At 46.7% G+C, this 21,591-nt stretch overlaps 1 protein-coding gene across 17 annotated transcripts in view; it reads right to left on the bottom strand.

Annotated features, from left to right (window-relative positions):
• The window catches only part of MAP2 (microtubule associated protein 2), a 1,129,470-nt gene that overhangs the window by 346,432 nt on the left and 761,447 nt on the right, over nt 1-21,591 (bottom strand). For all 17 annotated transcript variants that reach the window (XM_086955531.1, XM_086955543.1, XM_086955530.1 and 14 more), the window contains one exon: nt 19,269-19,554. In XM_086955531.1, coding sequence (XP_086811657.1) covers nt 19,269-19,530 — 262 coding nt within the window. In that variant the 5' untranslated portion in view covers nt 19,531-19,554. The remainder of the gene's footprint in view (nt 1-19,268; nt 19,555-21,591) is intronic.

Raw genomic sequence — 21,591 nt, 5'->3', positions numbered from 1 at the left:
GACCTCTCACCCGAAGTCACCGCGGGTCCGCTCCAACAGAGGGGCTCCTTCCGCGACTGGGCCAGCCGATTAAATAAAGTCACAACAAGGTTACCCTCATAGAAAAGCCTCCAGGCAAATAGTAAAGCACGTCTTTTTAAAGGAAAACAACAGCGCGGCAACAGAAACCTTGCTTTAGAAGAATCCAATGGCAACCTCTGCCAAACACTTTTCAGGTTTCCCCTTTGTCACTTGGAAACTTTTAGACTTTTGTTTTTACCCACTTAGGATTGAAAAACTGTCTAAAACGAACTTTGGGCAACATCTCACTGGAGTTGTATTGAGGGTGAACCAGCATGCTGTGGTAACGGCAACGCCCACTTGGGGAGGCTCATCTTTGATAAAGTAGCAGCACCTGTTGCCTGATGAATCGAGCACCATCAGCCACTGACGAAGGGGAAACTCACTAGGAACTGCTATTTAATAGATTATATTTTTAATATTAGGAATTGCGATTTGGTAAGAATCACAATTTGGAAATTGCAATTCTTGATTTTTGGTCATATGGCTCTAAATAATTTATGGTGTTTTTTCTGGCAGCAACACATATGGGAGAAGGGCAGTCATTACCCTCTATGGATCTTTAGGTCTGGCTTGACAGTGCAACTGTTAACAGACCTTTTAACCTACACCAATATCATTCTACATTTCTTTGCTTCCACACAAATATATATTAATTTCCATGCTATATACTAGTAATGCTTCACATTACCATACAACATTCCTTTAAAGCAAGGCTTATTGGAATCTATGCTTGTCTTCTTTTCTTTCCACTCTCAATATGAGAATGAGACTGCATAGATCAGTGTCAATTGTACTGCTGACTGTTAACTGTGACATAAGGTCTGAGAAGAAGTGACTTTAATATTTGACACAAAATATAATTCTGAACAATGCCAGCTCATGTGCACTGTGGTCCTGATGCCCAAAATAAAGTAACTAGCAGATGCTTACCCCAGACCAGAAAAAAAGCACGTGGAGTAATTAGCCTGGGGCCGATAATGATGGGACACAAGGGTCCGAGCAAAAAACCTATTACTGTTTGCACCACAGCCTAGCTCTGCCCAAGTATCTCCCATAAACAGCTGTGGTGCCCAAATCACACTTGTCCTCTGCCATGCTGATAGCTGCCTCCTACTGCCTATGTAATGGCACAGACACATTGCATGCAGAAGGCTCTTTCACTGCTGCAGCCACTTGGTAGATAGTGGGTGATGGAAAAGGAGGGTAAAGAGGGTATACAAGTTAGAAAGTAAAAGTGGGAACAGTGAGAGGGAGAAACAGAGGAATGAGGAAATGGACACTGTGGCTGAATTGAGGTACAGACAGAGAAAAATAAGTGCGCAGATTAACAGAGGCACCACGATAACAGCTAGACTAAACACACAAGGCAGGTGAGGGCAAGATGTGAGCAATTAGCAGGGAGAATGAAGCAGAGAGATAGAGAAATGTGACAGAGGCTTTAGGACTCTTGAGGAGTGAAACGAGTGAGAGGGAGTGGAAAGAAGTTAAGAACAGAATTTCCAGAATCTGCAGAGGGGACAGAGAAAAGAAGCGGGAGAGAGTCGAGGAGAATAAGAGAAAAAGAATAGACTTACAGTGAGAACATTGAGACCATAGGAGACCAAATGGAAGAAGGGGGAAGAGAGACTCCCATGAAGACCACAGCTGATTTTAGAGACACTTAAAAAATGGGGAAGAGTAGAGATGAGAAAGCAAGAACAAGAGTGTGAGCGAGGGAGGCAGAGAAAGCACCAGAAGGGACAGAGAAGTACACATGAGAGTAGGAGATGGACTCCATGAATACATGGAGTTCGGGTCACACTCATTTTGAATAGTGGCAGCAACCACCACAGCCCGCTTAGGGCTAAGTGCCGAGCGAATCAAGAAATTGGGCTGGTGGACCTCAGGCGCTAACAAAGGGTGCATATGGCTGGCAGGTGTCTGAGTTTTGTTTATCTCCTACCAGGTCCACTGTGGGGTCGGAGTGAGGTGTGGATCGTGCGGCATTCTAAAATCGCATTGGCGCAATGCTGGGCATGGGCATGCAAAGACTTAAAATACGGTTGAAAAACACGGAGGTGACATGGCTGGGGAAATCCGGCATGAAGTGGGACCAGATGCTCCCAGCAGTACAAGAGGCAATGCGGCGAAGAGGGCTGCCGGACGTGGCCTTCATTCGCCTAGGAAGGAACGACCTGGCAAGCACTGGAAGGAGAGAGCTGCTGGGGGCAATGTCACTAGGGCTGTCGGCAATGGCCAGGATAGTCCGTCCAACGGACATCATATGGTCAGAGTTAATAGCTCGACTGGTATGGAGAGAGGCTATTAATCAAGAGGCCATTGACAAATCTAGGTGTGAGATGAATATTACAATGGCAAAAATATGCCGGCCAATGGGTGGGACTTTGCACAGCATTAGCTGATCAACCTTAGGTCACCAGGTTACCACACAGAGGATGGGGTACACTTAACAAGGGTGGGCATGGATATGTTCTTACTCAATATAGTCGTAGTTCTGGGGCAGCTGGGTGTCTCATGAACGAGCAAAGGGGGAAGCTGCCACTGATCAGGAAACCATTGGCAGCATTGCGGAGGCAGCACAGAAATGTACCCATAGACAAGAGTAACATAGGTAGAAGAGCTGCGCCGCCCACAAGGTCAGTAGCAAGGGAAGCCTAGAACCGCAAACACTGCAATACCTGCAGAAGCCGCCACCACGTAAGGTTAGTGCTGGGTTGTACTGAAAAAATGTAAAGTATAACAATAAAACATGAGCTTTCGAATTACTAACCAATAAGTTGCAAAATAGATGATCCATGTTTGTAAATAATAAACTGCGGCATTTTATGAACCATAAACAGTTTCCCTTCTGAATGATGTAAGGGGAAAGGGGGTGCATTGTCTGGCTGAGAAGGAGAAGGGGTAGTGAACTCACACGCCTTGGAGGGGTTACAGAAAAGAAAGATTTTAATTGATTTTAACCCTTCATGTTGCTGTAGACTGTGAATGGCCCAGTGGTTATGTTGTCTGCAGCTGAACCAGGATACCAAGTCACAACTTTGGCTTTCTAAACTGTTCGAATTGCATGATCCTACAAAAATGATGCACTAAAGAGACTGTTTGCAGCATGTTTTGCATGGTGCTGCGGCCAGCCTCTCCCTTTGCAGTGTAACGCATGCTAACAGTGGTTGCATAGCAAAGGATTTTTTTTGTACAAAAAGTCAAAATCTGCTCTACTCGTAAATATTAATCACATAGGAATCCGATTCCGAATCATTGTGCCAATGAGTAAATATCGCCAGCTTGGACTTGACAAATGGTTGCCGCATGCCCTCGGCAGCACTAACCATTCCATACTTAATGAACGAAAAAATGGTCAAAAAGTATCCGTGCATTTCCTTGCGAATTGCAACACCATTTGTCAGCCAGCTTTTCCCTTGCAACTCTGAAAGAATTTCAATGCTTGCATATTGAATTGTAATGACCATTACAATTTGGAACTGTAGCTATGAAAATACAGGTTTTTAGCATAGGCCTTACCTTGCTATGCCTCAGTTTCTTTATCTGCCAAAACAGGGTTGCTTATGCACTGGTTAATCCTACCGTTGTGTGCTATAAAAAAGCGGCATTAAAATGTATTTTTTGTTCCTTGAGTCTCTGGGGGATTGCATGCCGGATGCATGTAGGTGCTATCTCAGTGTGTGGGTTTCTGAAGAAGTATATGTTAGATTTTGTGTCTCAATGTACTTTGTATGCATGCTGATATGTCTTTTGTGTGGGTGGGTGTTATAGGCTTGAGGATAGCTGTGTATGTTGTAGAAAGGAGGACTGACGCATACATTCATGGATTTTTCCCATTAACATTCTTTATTGAAAGGTTCTGTGAGTGCCTATTAATGTTGCCTCCCCTCAGAAAGGTTAACTAGAAGAAGTGGGGGAGAGGGTGGGTGGTGTGCTTTTGCGGGTGTAGGGGAGGGGTAGAAGAAGGCAGTTCATAGGGAAGAAGGCTACTGAAGGAAATATTTCCTGCCCGGCTTTACAGCACCACAGTTTTACTGCCACAAGCAACAGAGTGGGTGAGTCTCACCAAAATCAAGCTGCGGCCCCAAATTGTGAATTACAACATGAGGAGGGAGAAGGACTATCAGTGGCCTGTACGCAGGAGCCCTGTCAACCACCATCACTGCGTACAGACCAGACAGGCATAGCCAGGGCCCCACTGGAGAACCAAAAGCAGCCCTGGCACAAACGCTCAAACTAGCCCTGCTCCCATTGTCTCGTCGCACAGACTCTCTCTATCCACCCATTCTCTCTTTCCTTTTCTTCTCTCTTATAGCTTTCTCTCTAGCTTCTCCTTCTCTTTCTCTTTCTTTTGATGCCTTTGTTTGACTGCTGCAATTAAGCTTGTGTACCTGGGGAAAGTGACAGAGGCACCAGCAGCAGGCCTGAGCTTTCTAAATCAGCCTCCAAGGCAGTCGCTGCCCATGCAGGTAAGAGCGGTGAGGCCGTGTGGGGGTATTTCGACGGATGAGGATGATGAAGGAAAATTAAATAAATAATTAATTTTCCCTCGTCATCGTTGATCGAAATACCCCCACACAGGCCACCGCCCTTACCTGCACAGGCCGCGGCTGCCTTCTTGGTTTCCCTAACTTGTTTATGGAAGATTTCTTATAAAGTGTCTTGTTTTTATCATAACATATGTAATTTGCAAGTCAGCCTTACTGAACAAAGTGTGTTGCTGTATATCGTGAAGCCCACCTAAGAGGAAAGTATTGTTCATTGGCTTAAAACTGAATACAAATAATTCTGGTTCGCCCACTTCAGCAAATTGTACTATTTGATGTATATCACTTCATAGGGTCTCCTTTTCTTTGACTGTGCATCTTTTGAGGACGTCGAAGTGATTCCGTTTAGAGTATGTTGTCAAAAACAATCATCTTATGATCTGACAGAATATTACGTTATTATATATAATAATTATATTGACAATTTATATGGTGCACATCACGAAAGGAATAGTCTCTCGTGGCAACAGAATGAGGGCAACTGAAAAATAAATCTTAAAAAAGTGTTTCTTCTATAATTTTAGAGTCTTTTTTTGTATTATCTGACCTTGGTGACATGTTTTCGTTAGCTTGGCCATCTCCTTTCATACCATGAATTTGCTGGCTTTCCCACCGCTGTTCCGTCAAGACTTGAAACAGCCTTGTACCCTTGAACCTGCCCTTCTATCTTGCCACCTCTTTCTAAATTCTCCTCTTCAGATCAGCTTTCACTTCGTTCACTCTACTGAAACAGGTATTTTCCATCAGTTACAGTTTGACTTCTGCTCCACTCCTCATTTCCCGTCCAGCTTGATCTGCCTTTGAGTTTTGGCCAGTTCAGAGCACTATATTTAGGCGACCCCTCCTCTGTGGGTATTTTGTGAAGTTTTTAGTGTCTCTTCTCCTTTCTGTCAAATTGGTCTGGCTATTCACCTTCTCTTTTCCTCTTCTCTTTGGGGCACCCCAGGACTCCATTCATGAATATTTATCTATTTTTTTTAAACTTTCATTGTATCTATATTTTCCCCATTTGCTTGCAGCTGAGACTCAGATTTATACATTTGTTTTTCTCATATACAGTATCTGTCACATTGTTTCTCCAACTGTCTTTGGTCTTTTAAATTCTAAGCACACAGTTATGCTCTGCACATCGAACCTTTTAGATGGGCATGCATACCTAGCATCTCTCTTACTAATGTTCCCCTAACATCTGCTCTGATGTAAATTTAAACATCATCCTTGATTCATCCTTTCACTTTCAGCTATTTTCTCTTCCACACCTTGCATTTGTTGTTTGTAAATGTCCAACTCTTATGAAGTATGTTCCTTTATCTAATTTTGTACTAATAAACTTCGCATTTGTACCCTCAATTCTTTGAGTGGCTTTATGTTGAAATATCAACTACAGAAACATTGTGTTGACAAAATACTGTTGCCAAACAGTTGTGGACCAAAATATCAAAACCATGAGTCATATAGGTAAGTATATGTTTGTGCTGCTAAATGTATGCTGCACGTTAGAAAGGATGGCACAGTTACTTTGCACTTTATTATGCTAGTTTGCACATCTACTTCCAGACGTTTGCACTAAATAGGCACTTTAAATGCCAGACATGCGCTGCTATTGTATACTGTGTTCAGAAAGAACTGTATTGCCATTTTGCACTTTATCTTGCCACTTTGCACATGTACTAGTAGAAGTATGCTCCAATGTAATTTGTACATATGTAAGGATGATTCATGTAATTTTGCACTTTAATATTGCTAAATTTGCACATACGTTAGTATACAAATGCACTAAAAAACACTTTAAAGACTGTCGGATATGTGGTGTTAAATGTATACGCATTTAAGTAATCATGGCATTTGGCAAACCAAAATTGATATAAATATGTTTTTATTTTATTTTATGTTGTTGCTATATGGTTGTATTCATACATACCGAATAAAGCATTTTGAAATTGAATTGAAGTATATGTTAGACCTGGCACCATTGGCAGGGGTCTCCCTTCCATTTTTGCTGTTGCCTCATGTGTTTTTGTTGGTGTTAGATGCTTTGGGCACTGTGCCACTGCTATTCAGTGCCACAGTGCAAGTGCTCCCTAGTATAAATTGTTGTATGGATTTCATGTGTTGGTTTACTTGTCAGACCCTAGTCTTGTGCACTGAGTGTGCCAGGGCGGGTAATCCAAATACTGCTGGTGGGTCTGCAGCACTGGTTGTGCCACCCACAGAAGCAGCCTTGTAAAATGTGTCTAAGGTCTGCCATTGCAGAGCCTGCGTGCAGTCTGGTACTGTCATGCTGACTGGGTCAAGTGCACCCACTTGCCAGTCCCTAAACCTTCCCTTTTCTTCATATCAGTCACCCGTATGGTAGGCCCAGGGGCAGGGTGCATTGTAAGTATAAGGTAGGACAAGCCCTGATGTGTGTGGCATGTCCTAATAGTGAATTACAGCCAGTTTAGTTTTTCACTATTGAACAAGTTACTTACCTTCGGTAACGCTTTTTCTGGTAGATACAATATCTGCCTGTGGATTCCTCACCTTGTGAATATCCCCTTGCGTCAGCAACATTCGGAAATTCTTTTTGTAGCTTCGCGCCGACGTGGACGCGGACGTCACAGAGACACGGCTCCGCTCGCGACTCCGCTGACGTCACCGACGCCTATAACAGGCCCACGCCGGCGTGATGACATCAGTTCCGCCCTTTTTTCCGTGCCTTCGAGGCACACGGACGGACCGATGACAGTAGATACATACGCAATATACACAGTATAGAAATCAAGGCAACACACACAGTGTGAAGTAAATGCAATAAAACATTTGACAATAAAACAATTCAATAAAGATACTCTGGCAAAGAAGAGCGGACAACGGGGAGGCGGGTGGGTCCGTGAGGAATCCACAAGCAGATATTGTATCTACCAGAAAAAGCGTTACCGAAGGTAAGTAACTTGTTCTTCTGATAGATACATCTGCCGTGTGGATTCCTCACCTTGTGAATAGAGTCCCACAGCAGTCCCCACTCCCGGAGGAGGGTGTCCACTCTTCTAGACCAGAAAACCCTGAAGGACAGAGCGCGCAAAATGACCGTCCCTCCTCACTTCGGAATCCAAGCAGTAGTGCTTCGCGAAAGTGTGGAGGGAAGACCAAGTTGCCGCCCTACAAATATCCTCTACAGGCACACCTCTAGCCAATGCAGAGGTCGAAGACTTAGCTCTAGTTGAATGAGCCCTTATGCCCTCTGGTGGTTCCTTACCGGCCAAAGAGTAGCAGATCTTAATGCAGAGGACGATCCATTTCGACAAAGTCCTCTTATGGACCGCTCTTCCTTTCTTGCAGCCAGCAAAGCCAACAAAGAGCTGGTCATCTATGCGACAGTCTTTAGTTCTGTCCAAATAAAAAGACACCGCCCTCTTGGGGTCAAGACGGTGTAATCTCTCCTCCTCCTTGGAAGGGTGTGGGGGAGGATAAAAGGTAGGGAGGGTAATAGATTGACCAAGGTGGAAAGGAGTTACCACCTTTGGCAGAAAAGCAGCCCTGGTCCTAAGAACCATTCGATCAGCATGAATGGACGGGAATGGGGGCTTGGAACTAAGAGCTTGAAGCTCACTTACCCTCCTTGCCGAGGTTATTGCAACGAGGAAAACTGTTTTGAAAGTCAAGAGCCTCATAGGACATTTGTGAAGAGGCTCAAAAGGAGCACCCATTAAAAATGTCAGAACTAGATTCAAATCCCACTGAGGCACAATAAAAGGCATAGGAGGGAACCTATTAGTGAGGCCCTTCAAAAACCTCAAAACTATAGGAGATTTAAACAGTGAAGGCTGGTCAGGCAAACAAATAAACGCTGACAGCGCTGACAGGTATCCCTTCACCGTGGCAACAGCAAGCCCCTGCTGTGCCAGAGAAAGGGCAAACAGGAGAACATCAGATAAATGAGCCCTCAAAGGGTCTATGGACTTCTCCCTGCACCAAACAACAAACTTAGACCACCTATAAGAATAGATGGACTTAGTGGAGTCACGCCTGGCTGACAAAATGACATCCACCACATCGTGAGAGAGAGAAAAAGAAATCAGGTTGCCCCGTTCAATCTCCAGGCATGAAGGTGTAAGGTTTGGAGGTAGGGGTGTAGAACCTGCCCCTCCATCTGAGAGAGGAGATCTGCCCTGTGAGGGAGACGGAGCGGCGGGTGAGAGGAGAGGTGGAGAAGGTCTGAGTACCACACCCTTCTTGGCCAATCCGGGGCAATCAATATGACTCGGGCCCGGTCTTGGCGAATTTTCCTCAGAACCCGAGGAATCAAGGGTATGGGAGGAAACGCGTAAAGGAGTTGCGAGCCCCAACTCAACTGAAACGCATCCCCCAAGGCTCCCTGCATCGGAAACTGGAGGCTGCAGAATGACAGGCAGTGAGCATTCTCGTGAGTGGCGAATAGGTCCACCCGAGGAGTTCCCCACATCCGAAAGATGTCGAGAACTACCTCTGGATGAAGCCTCCACTCGTGATCGGCAGAGAACTGCCGACTGAGACTGTCTGCACGAACGTTCTGAACTCCGGCCAGATGATTTGCCATCAGACAAATCTGATGGTCCTGAGCCCAGGACCAGAGATGCAGAGCCTCTCTGCAGAGACACTGCGACCCTACTCCTCCCTGTTTGTTGATGTACCACATCGCGGTCGTGTTGTCCGTCAGGACTTGAACTGACCGCCCGCGAAGGGAAGGGAGGAAGGCTTTGAGCGCCAGACGTATTGCCCGCAATTCCAGAAGGTTGATGTGAAACAACCTTTCCTCTGAAGACCAAAGTCCTTTGACCTCCAGGTCCCCCAGATGAGCACCCCACCCGAGGGTGGACGCAACCGTTATCACTGTGGCCACAGATGGAGGAATCTGAAAAGGCTTCCCTTGAGACAGATTGCCTTCTACACTCCACCAAGACAGATCCGCTGCAGTTTCTCCGGAGATCCTCACTGACTCCCTGAGATCTCCGTTGTGCTGATACCACTGCCTGCGGAGGCACCACTGGAGTGCCCTCATGTGCCAGCGTGCATGGTTGACCAACAGGATGCATGAAGCCATCAGACCGAGCAGGCGAAGGACCTTCAGGACTGGAACGACCGCTCCATTGAAAAACAAAGGAATCATCTCCTGAATGTCGCAAATCCTTTGAGGGGGAGGGAATGCACGACAAACAGTAGTGTCCAGTACCGCACCTATGAACAGGTTGCGCTGGGAGGGCACCAGGTGAGACTGGGGCACATTTATCGAAAAACCCAACCTGTGCAACAACTGAGTTGTCTCTTGCAGATGATGGAGCACCTTCTCCGGCGACTCCGCTTTGATCAGCCAGTCGTCTAGATACGGAAACACATGTATCCCCGTTCTCCTGAGATGAGCTGCCACCACCGCCATCACCTTGGTGAAGACTCGAGGTGCAGTAGTAAGTCCAAACGGAAGGACTACAAACTGGTAGTGTTGTGACCCAACCGTAAAACGGAGATACTTTCTGTGCGACTTCAGGATGGGAATATGAAAATACGCATCCTGCAAGTCAATCGACACCATCCAGTCTTCTTCCAGCAGCGCTTGAAGAACCTGCGCAAGAGTGAGCATCTTGAACTTTTCCTGTTTCAGGTAAAGGTTCAAGACCCTGGGATCCAGGATTGTCCGAAGCCTTCCATCTTTCTTGGGGATCAGGAAATACCAGGAGTAGCACCCCTGACCCCTTTCCTGCTCTGGAACCACCTCTATCGCACCTTTTTTGAAAAGAGCCAGGACTTCTTCCTGCAGGCGAAGCAGGTGGTCCTCCGAACAATAACCCTGGCAAGGAGGGTAATTGGGAGGGAATTCCTGGAAAGGAAGTGCATACCCATTCTCTACAAGATTGAGAACCCAAAGATCCGATGTTATTAATTCCCAATCTTGTAGAAAATGAGTAAGCCGACCCCCCACTGGGCCCACATGATCCGGAATGGCGGATCTAGGGCTGCTTTGCTGCGTTGGCCGGGGGTTGGGAAGGAGAGGAGGAGGAAGAGGAGGATTGACGACCTCTAGGGCGGGATCTTTGCCTGCCCCTGTACGACTTGTACAGCGTATTCTGTTGCTGCTGAGGCTGCTGCTGGGATGGTCTGTAAGAGCGAAAGGAAGATCTTCCGAACCCCCTGAAGCGTCTACCAGTAGTACCTCTGGACTGAAGACCCAAAGATTTTGCAGTGGCCCTACTATCCTTAAAACGTTCCAAGGCAGCATCAGCCTTCTTGCCAAACAATCCTGAGCCATCAAAAGGCAAGTCCAACAAAGCAGACTGGACGTCCGCAGAGAACTCCGATGACTTAAGCCAGGCAGCCCTCCTGGTGGCCACGGAAGAGCCCATGACCCTTGCCACCGAATCATCAGTGTCCAGGCCACTCTGAATCACCTGTCTCGCAGCTGCTTGAGTGTCTGAAATCACTTCCTGAAAATCCTTCCTGTCATCCTCAGGACTTTTCGGAATTAGCTGCTTGACAGAATCCATCAAGGCATGGATATACCTCCCCATCAGGCACGTTGCGTTGGTTGACTTTAACGCCATACTGGCTGAAGAGAAGACCTTCCTGGCACTCTGATCCTGCTTTCTGGATTCTTTATCCCCAGGAACCTGTGGGAAAGCACCAGCAGATTTCTTTGAGCAAGCAGCCTGCACCACCAAACTCTCAGGCAAGGGATGAATTGATAAAAACGCAGGGTCCTCAGGTGCCACTCTGTATCTACTCGCAATTGTTCTTGAAACTGCAGGATCAGATAAAGGCTTCTTCCAAACCTCATAGATGGGCTCAGATAAGGCCTCGTTGAAGGGTAACACAGGCTCAATTACTGACGAGGGAGAATGAAGAACCTCAGTTAAAATATTAGGTTTATAATCAGCAGTAGGCAGAGTAATATTCAATAGACTCGCTGCTTTTTTTATAACAGTGTGATAAGGCACCACATCCTTTGATGGTACATTTGACACTGATGCCAACTCCCACTCAGGCGACAGTTCAAGCCCACTGGCCTCACACAAATCTTCAAATGGATCCTCTGAATCCTGTAACTCCCCTTCTTCAGTATCCGAATATTGATACCTTTCCTCTTCCAAAAGTCTCTGAGCCTTTCTCCGAGACCTTTCCTTCACAGCAGAAGCCAACGGGTTCGGAATCGACTCCGACGGGGTCGGAGCCGGCGTCGAACCCGGACGAGGCTTCTCAGCACGAGGTCGGACAGAATCCTGCCTCGGAGTCGTAGGCATTGGCGTCGATGTGACTGGCGTCGACGGAGTCGGCGTCGAGCGCTTCGGCGTCGACGACACCGGTGGTGTCGGAAAATGCCAATGCGGTGGTATAGCCGGCATAAAAGGCATGAAGGGCCCAGAGGCATAAGCCTGGGGAACACCCAAGTTGAATGCCATAGGACCCGTGGGACCAACAGGTGCACCAGACGGGAACATTGCCCTAGAATAGACACCAAACATGGCGTTCAAGAACTGAGATGGATCCTGACCTGGAGCTGGAAACTCAGGATATGAATCTCTTGGACGTTCCTGAGGAGGCGGAGTCGAAACGACGTCGACCTCTTCACCGGGTCCAGGAACCGGGGTCGACGAACCTGCAGGCACCGGAACCTCGACTTCACCAGCCCCCTGCTCCTCACCTTCATCCTCCTGACCAGAAGGATTGGATGGAACTGGAGAATGGACCTGCTTCTGAGACTCGGGTGAACCTGGATGTGAAGCCTCACCAACAGAGTTATGCTCCGACTCCGAAACCACCACCTCCTTACTCAGAAGCTTGACCTGGGACTTCAGTCTTGAACTAGAGTCTTTTCCGGAGTGATGACGTGACTCATGGCTCCTCTTCTTGTGCTTCTTCCTCGAAGACTTCGAAGCGTGAGCCGAAGACGACTCCAAGCGTGACCTCGATCGAGACCTCGATCTCGATCTTGACCGTCGAGTTCGAGACTTCGAAGACTTCTTATCCTTATTATTTTTAAGCTTAGCCACAAGGAGCTTCGCCTCTCTTTCTCTTAGCGCCTTCGAAGTCATCTTCTTGCAGCAAGGACAGTCCTCGAGGTCATGGTCGGAACTTAAACACCAAACACAGCAATCATGAGGATCGGTGATAGACATAGTCTTGCCACATTCGCCGCAAGCCTTAAAACCAGTCTTCTTCTACGACATCTCGAAGAATATAAAGTTAAACAGAATAACAGGATAATAGTAACAAAGTTACTGTAAAGCTACAGTACGATCCCTGAAAACCGTTAGCGTCGACGACGCGGAAAAAAGGGAACTGATGTCATCACGCCGGCGTGGGCCTGTTATAGGCGTCGGTGATGTCAGCGGAGTCGCGAGCGGAGCCGTGTCTCTGTGACGTCCGCGTCCACGTCGGCGCGAAGCTACAAAAAGAATTTCCGAATGTTGCTGACGCAAGGGGATATTCACAAGGTGAGGAATCCACACGGCAGATGTATCTATCAGAAGCAAGACTACCTTGTTCTCCATAGGCCAGAATGGGCTGTTAGAATTGTTACATTTAATAATCCTAACAGGCTCAGAGAACATGAGAAATTCGAGTTTAGTATGCCTGAACTCAGAATAATAAAATACATCTTTTAGTAAAGTTTATTTTAATATTCTGTGTTTGCAAATACCACTTTTAGAAAGTAGGTCTTTGCTTGTCTAACCATTCAAACCTGACTCTGCAAGTTTGTGTATTCCTATGTCTGGTTTCTGTGAGCGACAGGGCTGGGGAATTCCAGGAGACAGGCTGAGTCACCCAGTGGTAAATAGAGAGATCTGCATCTTGATGGGAGGGAGGAGTGCACCTGAACTCTGAATAGGGCTGTGCCTGCCTTCCACAATGCTGGCTCCACCCCCTGGGGAGTGGCTGATGTCTCTGCCTTGCACACTGAAAGAAGAGAAGAAGTCCTGTCAACAAAGTGCTCCAGGACTGTACTTGCCTTCCACAATGCTGGTTCCACCTCCTGTGGGGCGTCTGATGCTTCTGCCCTGCATTGTGAAAGGAAAGGAGAGGTCTGGTAAACAGACTGCTTCAGAACTGGTTTGGACTGGGCAAAGCCCCTCTCCCCTCAGAGAACAAAGGATTTCTGGGTATAAATATTGGGCAGGAGTAGTGTAAACCTTGCTAGAGGGTCTTCTTCAGGACAGGGGATGTGGAAGGTGGGGCAATGAATCTTGAGTTGGTACTGAAGTGCAATGAGTTAATATTATTATATATATATATTATATATTTGTGCCGGTATGCTTTAGACAGCGTCTCACGGTAATGAATGGTCAGCCGGAGTTCCGCGTCTTTTGCCGATGCTGTGTATGTTAATGGGATGTTGCCGTCGCAACTCCGAAGAAGGTGGGTGTCGCCGCTGTGGTTGTCGCACTGCACCGCATCAGAAGAAGAATCTCGCAACGAGGTCGGAGCGTGTCGCCATCGCTGTGCCTGCCGTTGCAACTCCGGAGAAAGGAACTTTCGCACTGCACCGCATTGATCAAGAGCACCTCGCATCCCCGAGAAGCGCGCGCCGGAGCTGTTGCCGACGCATCTTGAATGTTGCCGTTGTAGTTGTCGCATCGAGCGGAAGCTTCACACATCGTGGAGAAGAGCGTCGCCGCTGGAGCTGTTGCCATCGCATCCTAAGGGTGTCGCCGCTGCAGTCCACGCATCGAACAGAGAGCTTCTCGCATCCCCGAGAAGCGTGCCGCATCTGGAAGATCTTCATGTCTTTATTTCTTTGCAACTGAACTTTGCCGCATTTCCCATCGCTGCGACATTGCTTGTCGTGGAAGCGCATCGCAACTTAAGGTACATTGACGCAAATCAAATCAATTCAAATCAAATCACAAAAATTTGTATAGCGTGCTACTCACCCGTAAGGGTCTCAAGGCGCTGAGGGGCACGGGGGGTCGCTACTGCTCGAACAGCCAGGTCTTGAGTTGTTTCCTGAAGGAGAGATGGTCCGGGGTCAGCCGTAGGCGGGTGGGGAGGGAGTTCCATGTCTGGCTAGGTAGGAGAAGGATCTTCCTCCGACGGTGGATTTCCGAAATCGTGGGACGGAGGCGAGGGCGAGGCTGGCGGGTGAGTGTGTAGAAAGTGAGGAAGCTGTTGAGGTACTTCGGGCCCGTGTCGTGGAGAGCCTTGTGTGCGTGGGTGAGGAGTCTGAACGTGATCCTCTTGCTGATGGGGAGCCAGTGCAGGTCTTTCAGGTGAGCAGAGATGTGGCTGTGGCGAGGGATGTCCAGGATGAGTTGTGCTGAGGCGTTCTGAATGCGCTGGAGTCTTTACTGGAGTTTGGCTGTGGTTCCAGCGTAGAGGGTGTTCCCGTAGTCCAGACGGCTGGTGACGAGGGCCTGGCTGACCGTCTTCCTGGTTTCGGTGGGGATCCATCGTAAGATCTTTCGGAGCATGCGCAGGGTGTTGAAGCAGGAGGATGACACGGCGTTGACTTGCTTGGTCATCGTGAGGGAGGAGTCCAGGATGAAGCCCAGGTTGCGTGCGTGGTCCGTTGGCTTGGGGGCGGTGCCCAGAGACCAAGAGTCGTCCCAGGCAGAAGGAGATGGTCCGAGGATGAGGACTTCCGTCTTGTCTGAGTTCAGTTTCAGACCACTGATCTTCATCCATTCTGCGACGTCTTTCATTCCTTCCTGGAGGTTGGCTTTGGCGGTGGCGGTGGCGGGGTCGTTGGTGAGGGAGAGGATCAGCTGGATGTCGTTGGCGTAGGAGATTATGTTGAGGTTGTGTTGGCGAGCGATGGCTGCAAGAGGGCTCATGTAGACGTTGAAGAGGGTGGGGCTGAGTGAGGATCCTTGCGGTACGCCGCAGATGACTTCGGTGGCCGCGGATCGGAACGGGGGGAGGCGAACTCTCTGGGTTCTTCCGGCGATGATCCACTCCAGTGCCGCTCCTTGGATTCCGCTGTTGCTGAAGCGCTGTATCAGGGTGCGGTGGCATACGGTGTCGAAGGCTGCTGAGAGGTCCAGGAGGATGATGGAAGCAGTTTCCCCGTTGTCGAGCAGGGACCTGATGTTGTCGGTGGCTGCGATGAGGGCGGTCTCGGTGCTGTGGTTTGCTCGCAAACCGGACTGTGAGGGGTCGAGAGATCCGTTGGTCTCGAGGAAAGCGGAGAGTTGTCTGTTGACGGCCTTCTCGATGACTTTGGCTGGAAAGGGGAGGAGCGAGATGAGGCGGAAGTTCTTGAGGTCCGTGGGGTCCGCGGTGGGTTTCTTCAGATGGGCGCTCAGCTCGGCATGTTTCCAGCTCTCCGGGAAGGTGGCGGATGCGAAGGAGCTGTTGATGATGTTCCGGAGTTGGGGTGCGATGATGGATGATGGATGAAGATGTGGTGTGGGCAGGGGTCGGTATGGGAGCCGGAGTGGATGGTGTTCATCAGGCGGGTGGTGTCTTCGGTGCTGACAGGGGTCCAGGTGCAGAGGGTGGTGGTGGGGGGCGCTGGTTTGGTGGTTGGGTGCGTGGTTTGTGCGCCGAAGCTGTTGTGAATGTCGGCGATGGATTAAACCCAGATCTGTTAACTGGGTGTGAGTGTTTGATTGGTTCAGATGCTCCGTCCATCACCAAACCCTTTTGTACCCCTTTGTTCCCCATAAGTTGGCAGGGTCTGCTCAGACGTGAGTCCCTTGCTCACTTTGCCACTGGATTCAAGCAAGCCTGGCTGAAGACGGCTGTAATGCCAGAAACTGGTCCTAGGAAGCTTGTTTCCAGTCCAGGGAAGGCATGGCTTGGCAGTTTGGGCTGGACTGTTCCCATGAGTCATAGGGTCAGACTGATTTGCATATGGCTATGTCTGCACTGGGGGGGCAGAGTGGGCTAAAGAACGGTGATGGATTAAACCCAGATCTGTTGACTGGGTGTGAGTGTTTGATTGGTTCAGATGCTCCGTCCATCACCCCCCCCTTTTGTACCGTATAGATTTGACTGGGTTGGCCATATCTGTCTAATCATGTGTTTGCCTACCCATATTAGTGTTTCCTTGCATCTTCCGTCCTTCCTTCCTTTGAGTGAATTCATCCCAACTTCACATGTCATCCTGGGCTATTGCTGTCTTCTCTCTTTTCTTTTCATTTATTATAATTGAGGCAAGGCGTTGGGATGCCATCTCCATTGATACCTGTACTTCATTCAACCTTAAAACCTTTAAATTGCATGTCAATGTTTATCTCTTTTCCCACGCCTTTTCTACTTATCCCCTCTAATGTATCATTTATAAAAACACTGGTACCCTGTTACTGTCTTACAGTGCCTAAACAGCACTTTGTAAAAACAACCCTAAGAAATAGCAGACAAATACATGAATGCAATGCTATGTACATTCTCTAGCAATCATAAAACTACCACTAACAGGCAGTCTTAGAGTCATGTTAGCAGATGTGCTTCGGCACTGCTAAAATGGTAAAAGGCTGCGAGTATGGATGAAGCAGTTATTCCCTCTACTTTAACCTTTGACACCCGTCATATTACCCTAGTTAGCCCTGGTCCCAGGGGAACATGAAGACAGCAGCAGGTTTATTTTCTGTGGTTTCTTCTTCCGGTCCTTCCTCTCATCCCTCAGCAGTAAATAGGACCCAATAGGAACCTAATGAAGTGCTAAGGATGCTTAAAAAGATACCCTTTCTCTGATATCATTGGAGCTCAAATGTTGCATGTTGTCACTTCCTCCACCTTGGCATTTTGGCAAATCAGTGTCAATGCCCATAAGGATGGGAAGTACTAATGCATTAGTGCATCTAAAAACTAGTGACAACCATGAGATCAGTTAGCCAGGGGGATGGTAGAGTCAACAACTTTGGGCCTTATGTGTTACAATATGTATTATAACTCTAAGAATAAAAGATCTTGGTAGACTTTTTTTGATATCTTTATCTACGTGATGCCATCCCTCTGGAATTTCTCGTCAGTGGATACAATTGGAAAACTTCATCATTACATACTGTGAAGACAAAAAAGACCTACTCTAGTGGCTACCCTGCTTTCTGTGGAAGCAGGGGACTTGGGTTTAATTGTTTCTTCCCTGCTTAACAAAATTGTATGATCCTGCACTAATCATTGTGGCTCCCGGGCATCGGCACGCTTGTGTGTCAGCACTGCGCGTTCTGAGATAGAGGTTTCCTTCTGGTATAAAGTGATGTTAAAAGAAGTCCTCACCTCTGTTTCCCAGTACATTCCAGAAAATCAGAGAAGATTCTGTCTCCCAGTAGAAAAGCAGAAGCTTGCTCTGGCAGCATTAGGTTCTATCAGTGGATTGACAGATTGATTTGTGATTGTTTGTGGAGATGCTGGTGCATGACATTTCCTGTCAAGAGAGCTACTGCATGAGAACATACCGGGAATACCTTTAACTCCCCAGAGTAAGACTACAATAAACCCCTTCATTTCTCACATCTGGATGGCACTCCTGTCTGGTTCCTCCAACTGGATAACAATTCTTGTCAAGTGGAGACATGATTTCTTCATATTGTAAGGTACATCTGCAGCAGAGATACCTGCAGTTTGAATAGGCACCCCAGTTCCAACCCTACCCACCATTCAAGGCAGTCAACCACTGCGGGCTCTTTCCTGTGAGTTTGCTAGTCCCATCCATCAAATCACACCCCATATTGTGAGTTGTCCCTTGGTGCAGGAGGTAGGTGCAACCAATATTCAATACCATCTGCAGATAAGTAAGTGACCTAAGTAGATTTAGAACAAAACGCATTTCCAAAGCCTGTAGGTCTGTCCTTGGCATTCTGTTGCAATGGTTAGATTATCTTGGTTTTTGGATGGACGACTATACCACAAAAAAGAAAATATACTGCCACCTTTAAGTGGCAGCCATGTAAATGTAATATTTTTTTAGATAGATTTAAAAAACGAATTTACCTTTGCATAATATTTAAATATGATGCTGTGGGTGCTTCCTAGCAGGCAGTTGCAATTTGAACAGGCATAGAAATCCTTCACAGGAAAATATGATTCTCAACAGTGAATATAAAAATACTATTGGTTTTATAGTACAGGTACCTGAGGGATAGTTTAAGCACAGAAGAATAACAAAAAAATTAAGAAGGATAAAGGTTGAGAAAAAAAAACACATTAGCAAGTAAAGTAGTGTTCGTGTTTGGAGTGAGTGTCATTTCTGTGTCAGATCTGGCAGCTCTATGGAATTACTGTCATCTATTAATACTCCCTGCGGTTTCTAGTTCAAAGGATTTTCTGTAAGGGAAAACCACGTTTCCAGTGACAATGGAAACATAACACAGAAAATGGATAGTATTGCATGCATTTTCTTAGGAAAATCAATGTGGTTTTCTTGAAATTCAATAAACAATCTCAGTATAGCACAGCAAAAGAAAATATATTTTTTCTTACAAAGAAATGTCTGCAGAGACATGAGATCAAATGTTTCCGGAGAATAGCTGGGAATAACATGTGGTCATAATGGTTTCACTGATGCTTTGGAGCTAAGTGGTCAACCCGGGTTATTATCCTGACTTCTCCACCTGATCCAAATGCTTGGTCCTGCATGTATTACTTTATCTCACCTTGTCCCTCTGGTCCCTTATCTGCAAATACTGGGAGCACTTACAGATGGTGAATTAACATCAGTATTTAGTTCTCTGTCAATAAAGAGCAATCAATCTTCTCTTCCGTTACCTGCAGTTTCTGTATCAGCAGAAGTGAACTCTCCATTCATTCCATTCTCTTTCGCTCGTGGATATGAACCCTGATGGCTGCGTTCGCCGTACCCTCTCTCTTCTGGGTCATGGAATGGAAATCCGTTAGCACTCCGGCCCATTCCATCACCTGGACTTCCTTGCTCCTTCATGTCTGGGGAGTGTGGGTGGGATGCGGCCGCAGGTAACTGTCCAGGAGCCCACTGCGGTGGCATCCCTTCATCTTGTCGGTTATCCGCCATCCTTCCGCTTCCTTACGTGCTTCCCTGAAATCACAACAGGCAGTATTGGATAAAGCTTTACTAGCATCTCTTATTCTGCACCATTTGAGAGCCCATCAGCAGCAGAGCTGGTGAGTAAAGCAAGGTATTGAATCATCTGCATATTCGCATCCTTCACCAGAGTTGTGCAAATTTGGTGACTACAATTTTTTAGAAAGGCAGATATACATCACGCTTATTTTACACATATGTCTCTGACCTAATCATTGAAAAGAGGAGCCATCAGTGTTTACTTTACATTTTTGCTCTTTTAGATTAACTGATCACTCTTCTCAAAGCCTTTTGTTGGATCTAAAGGAGCAGCAATACAATTTTTCACATGCTACAATTTATGCTTTTATGACAGAACTTCCAGGAAGACATATACAAAACAATTTTGGAAATAATAAGGCACAAATAGAGCAATACTGAAGCAATGTACATTAAAGATATTTTTAAAATAATGATGTGGCATTAATTAAAAACGTAGTAAGCGTCAAATATAAGATTAGGTATAGAGGTAGAGATGGATTTAAAGGTCAACATAGGCGTATATGTAGAGGTAGATATAAGATCAGAAGTAGGTGTAGGTAGGTAGAGGAGGAAATAGAGGTGAAGGTATTCGCAGGTGTTAAAACAGGTATAGATGCTGACATACGCTTAAAGATGGAGAAGTGTGGCTCACTGGTTAGAGGAGGCAGACCAGGAAGCAGAAGTCAGCCCGGGACCAGGGTTCAATTCCTGGCTCGGTGGGGTCTTGAGTCCTAAAATGTCCATGGACTTGACAATCCTTGCTCCGGTGCCTACTCAATTCATGGGTTCACACTCTGTGACTCTGGGCAATAGCTTGCTTAATCTCCACAACGGCCCCTCGTGGTGGGATGCCTGGCTTTCACCTTGCGGATACCCTGCTGGGGTTATCTCACAGGGGAATACCAGGGTGGGTTCCCTAAGCAAGCGCTTAGAAACCGGTCGGTGATTTGTGCTATATAAATTCCTGTACATTTACATTTACATGAAGATAAAAGCAGCAGTAATGGAGAGGTGAGCAGTATTGATAGATGGAACGTTAGGGTTAAGTTTAAGGTAACAATTAGGATTGGTGCCATATTGTGTTTTTGTCATTAGTGTGGGTTATATAAAATAGAAAAATCAGCATGTTGAATTGCTTGTTTTGTGTTCTTCATTGGAGTTCTTTTCTATAACATTCTTCCTCTTCATATAGATCGATATATGGAGGTTTATAGCTATGAACGTTCTGCGTGATGCCTCGCACTCAGAAAACCCCACCCCCAGCTTCCAACTAAGGATTTCAGAAGTGTGGCTCAATGAAGTGGAGAAGTGTGGCTCAATGATTAGAGAGGCAGACACTGACGCAGAGGTCTAACCTGGGACCAGGGTTCAATTCCCTGCCTCTGTGGGTCTTGGGCTAAAAAATTCCATGGACCTGATAATTCTCGGCTTGGTACCTATTCCAATCATGGAGTCCCACTCTGCAACTCTGGGCAATAGCTTGCTTAATCTCCACAATGGCCCCCACAACGCTAAGGATGCCTGGCCTCCACCTTGGGGGTGCCCAGGAAGTGACGCCTCACAGGGAAAGTCAGAATGGGTTCCACAGCGGTATTCGTACAAGCGCCTTGAGACTCTTGCGGGCGAGTAGTGCGCTATACAAGTATCAATTTACATTTTAGAGACATTCATAAGGTACATTTCTCTATGTTAGCTTCTCACACTTGATTTAAGAAAGTTCCTGGGAGCATGCCATTTGAAAACAAGCTTTGGCAAAGCCAATAGGTCCGGCCACGGAAAGCAGGTCTTATTGTTAATTTCTATGTAAAAAAACATTTTTTTTGCAAGCATGTGAGGCAAAAACAGGAAGAAAGGAAAGCGTTGCTGTCTACATTCTTGCAATACAAATGTTACATTTAAAAAGAATTAACCATTGTATATAATATCAATTGAAAAGGATCAGTGATTCCTAGCAGGCTGATGAACTTTGAATTGGTATAGAAACGCATTTTAGTTGTAATGTACATTACA

The sequence above is a fragment of the Lissotriton vulgaris genome, chromosome 2_1, assembly GCF_964263255.1.
Source record: "Lissotriton vulgaris chromosome 2_1, aLisVul1.2, whole genome shotgun sequence".
NCBI lineage: Eukaryota > Metazoa > Chordata > Amphibia > Caudata > Salamandridae > Lissotriton > Lissotriton vulgaris.
This window is presented reverse-complemented; position numbering and strand designations above follow the sequence as displayed.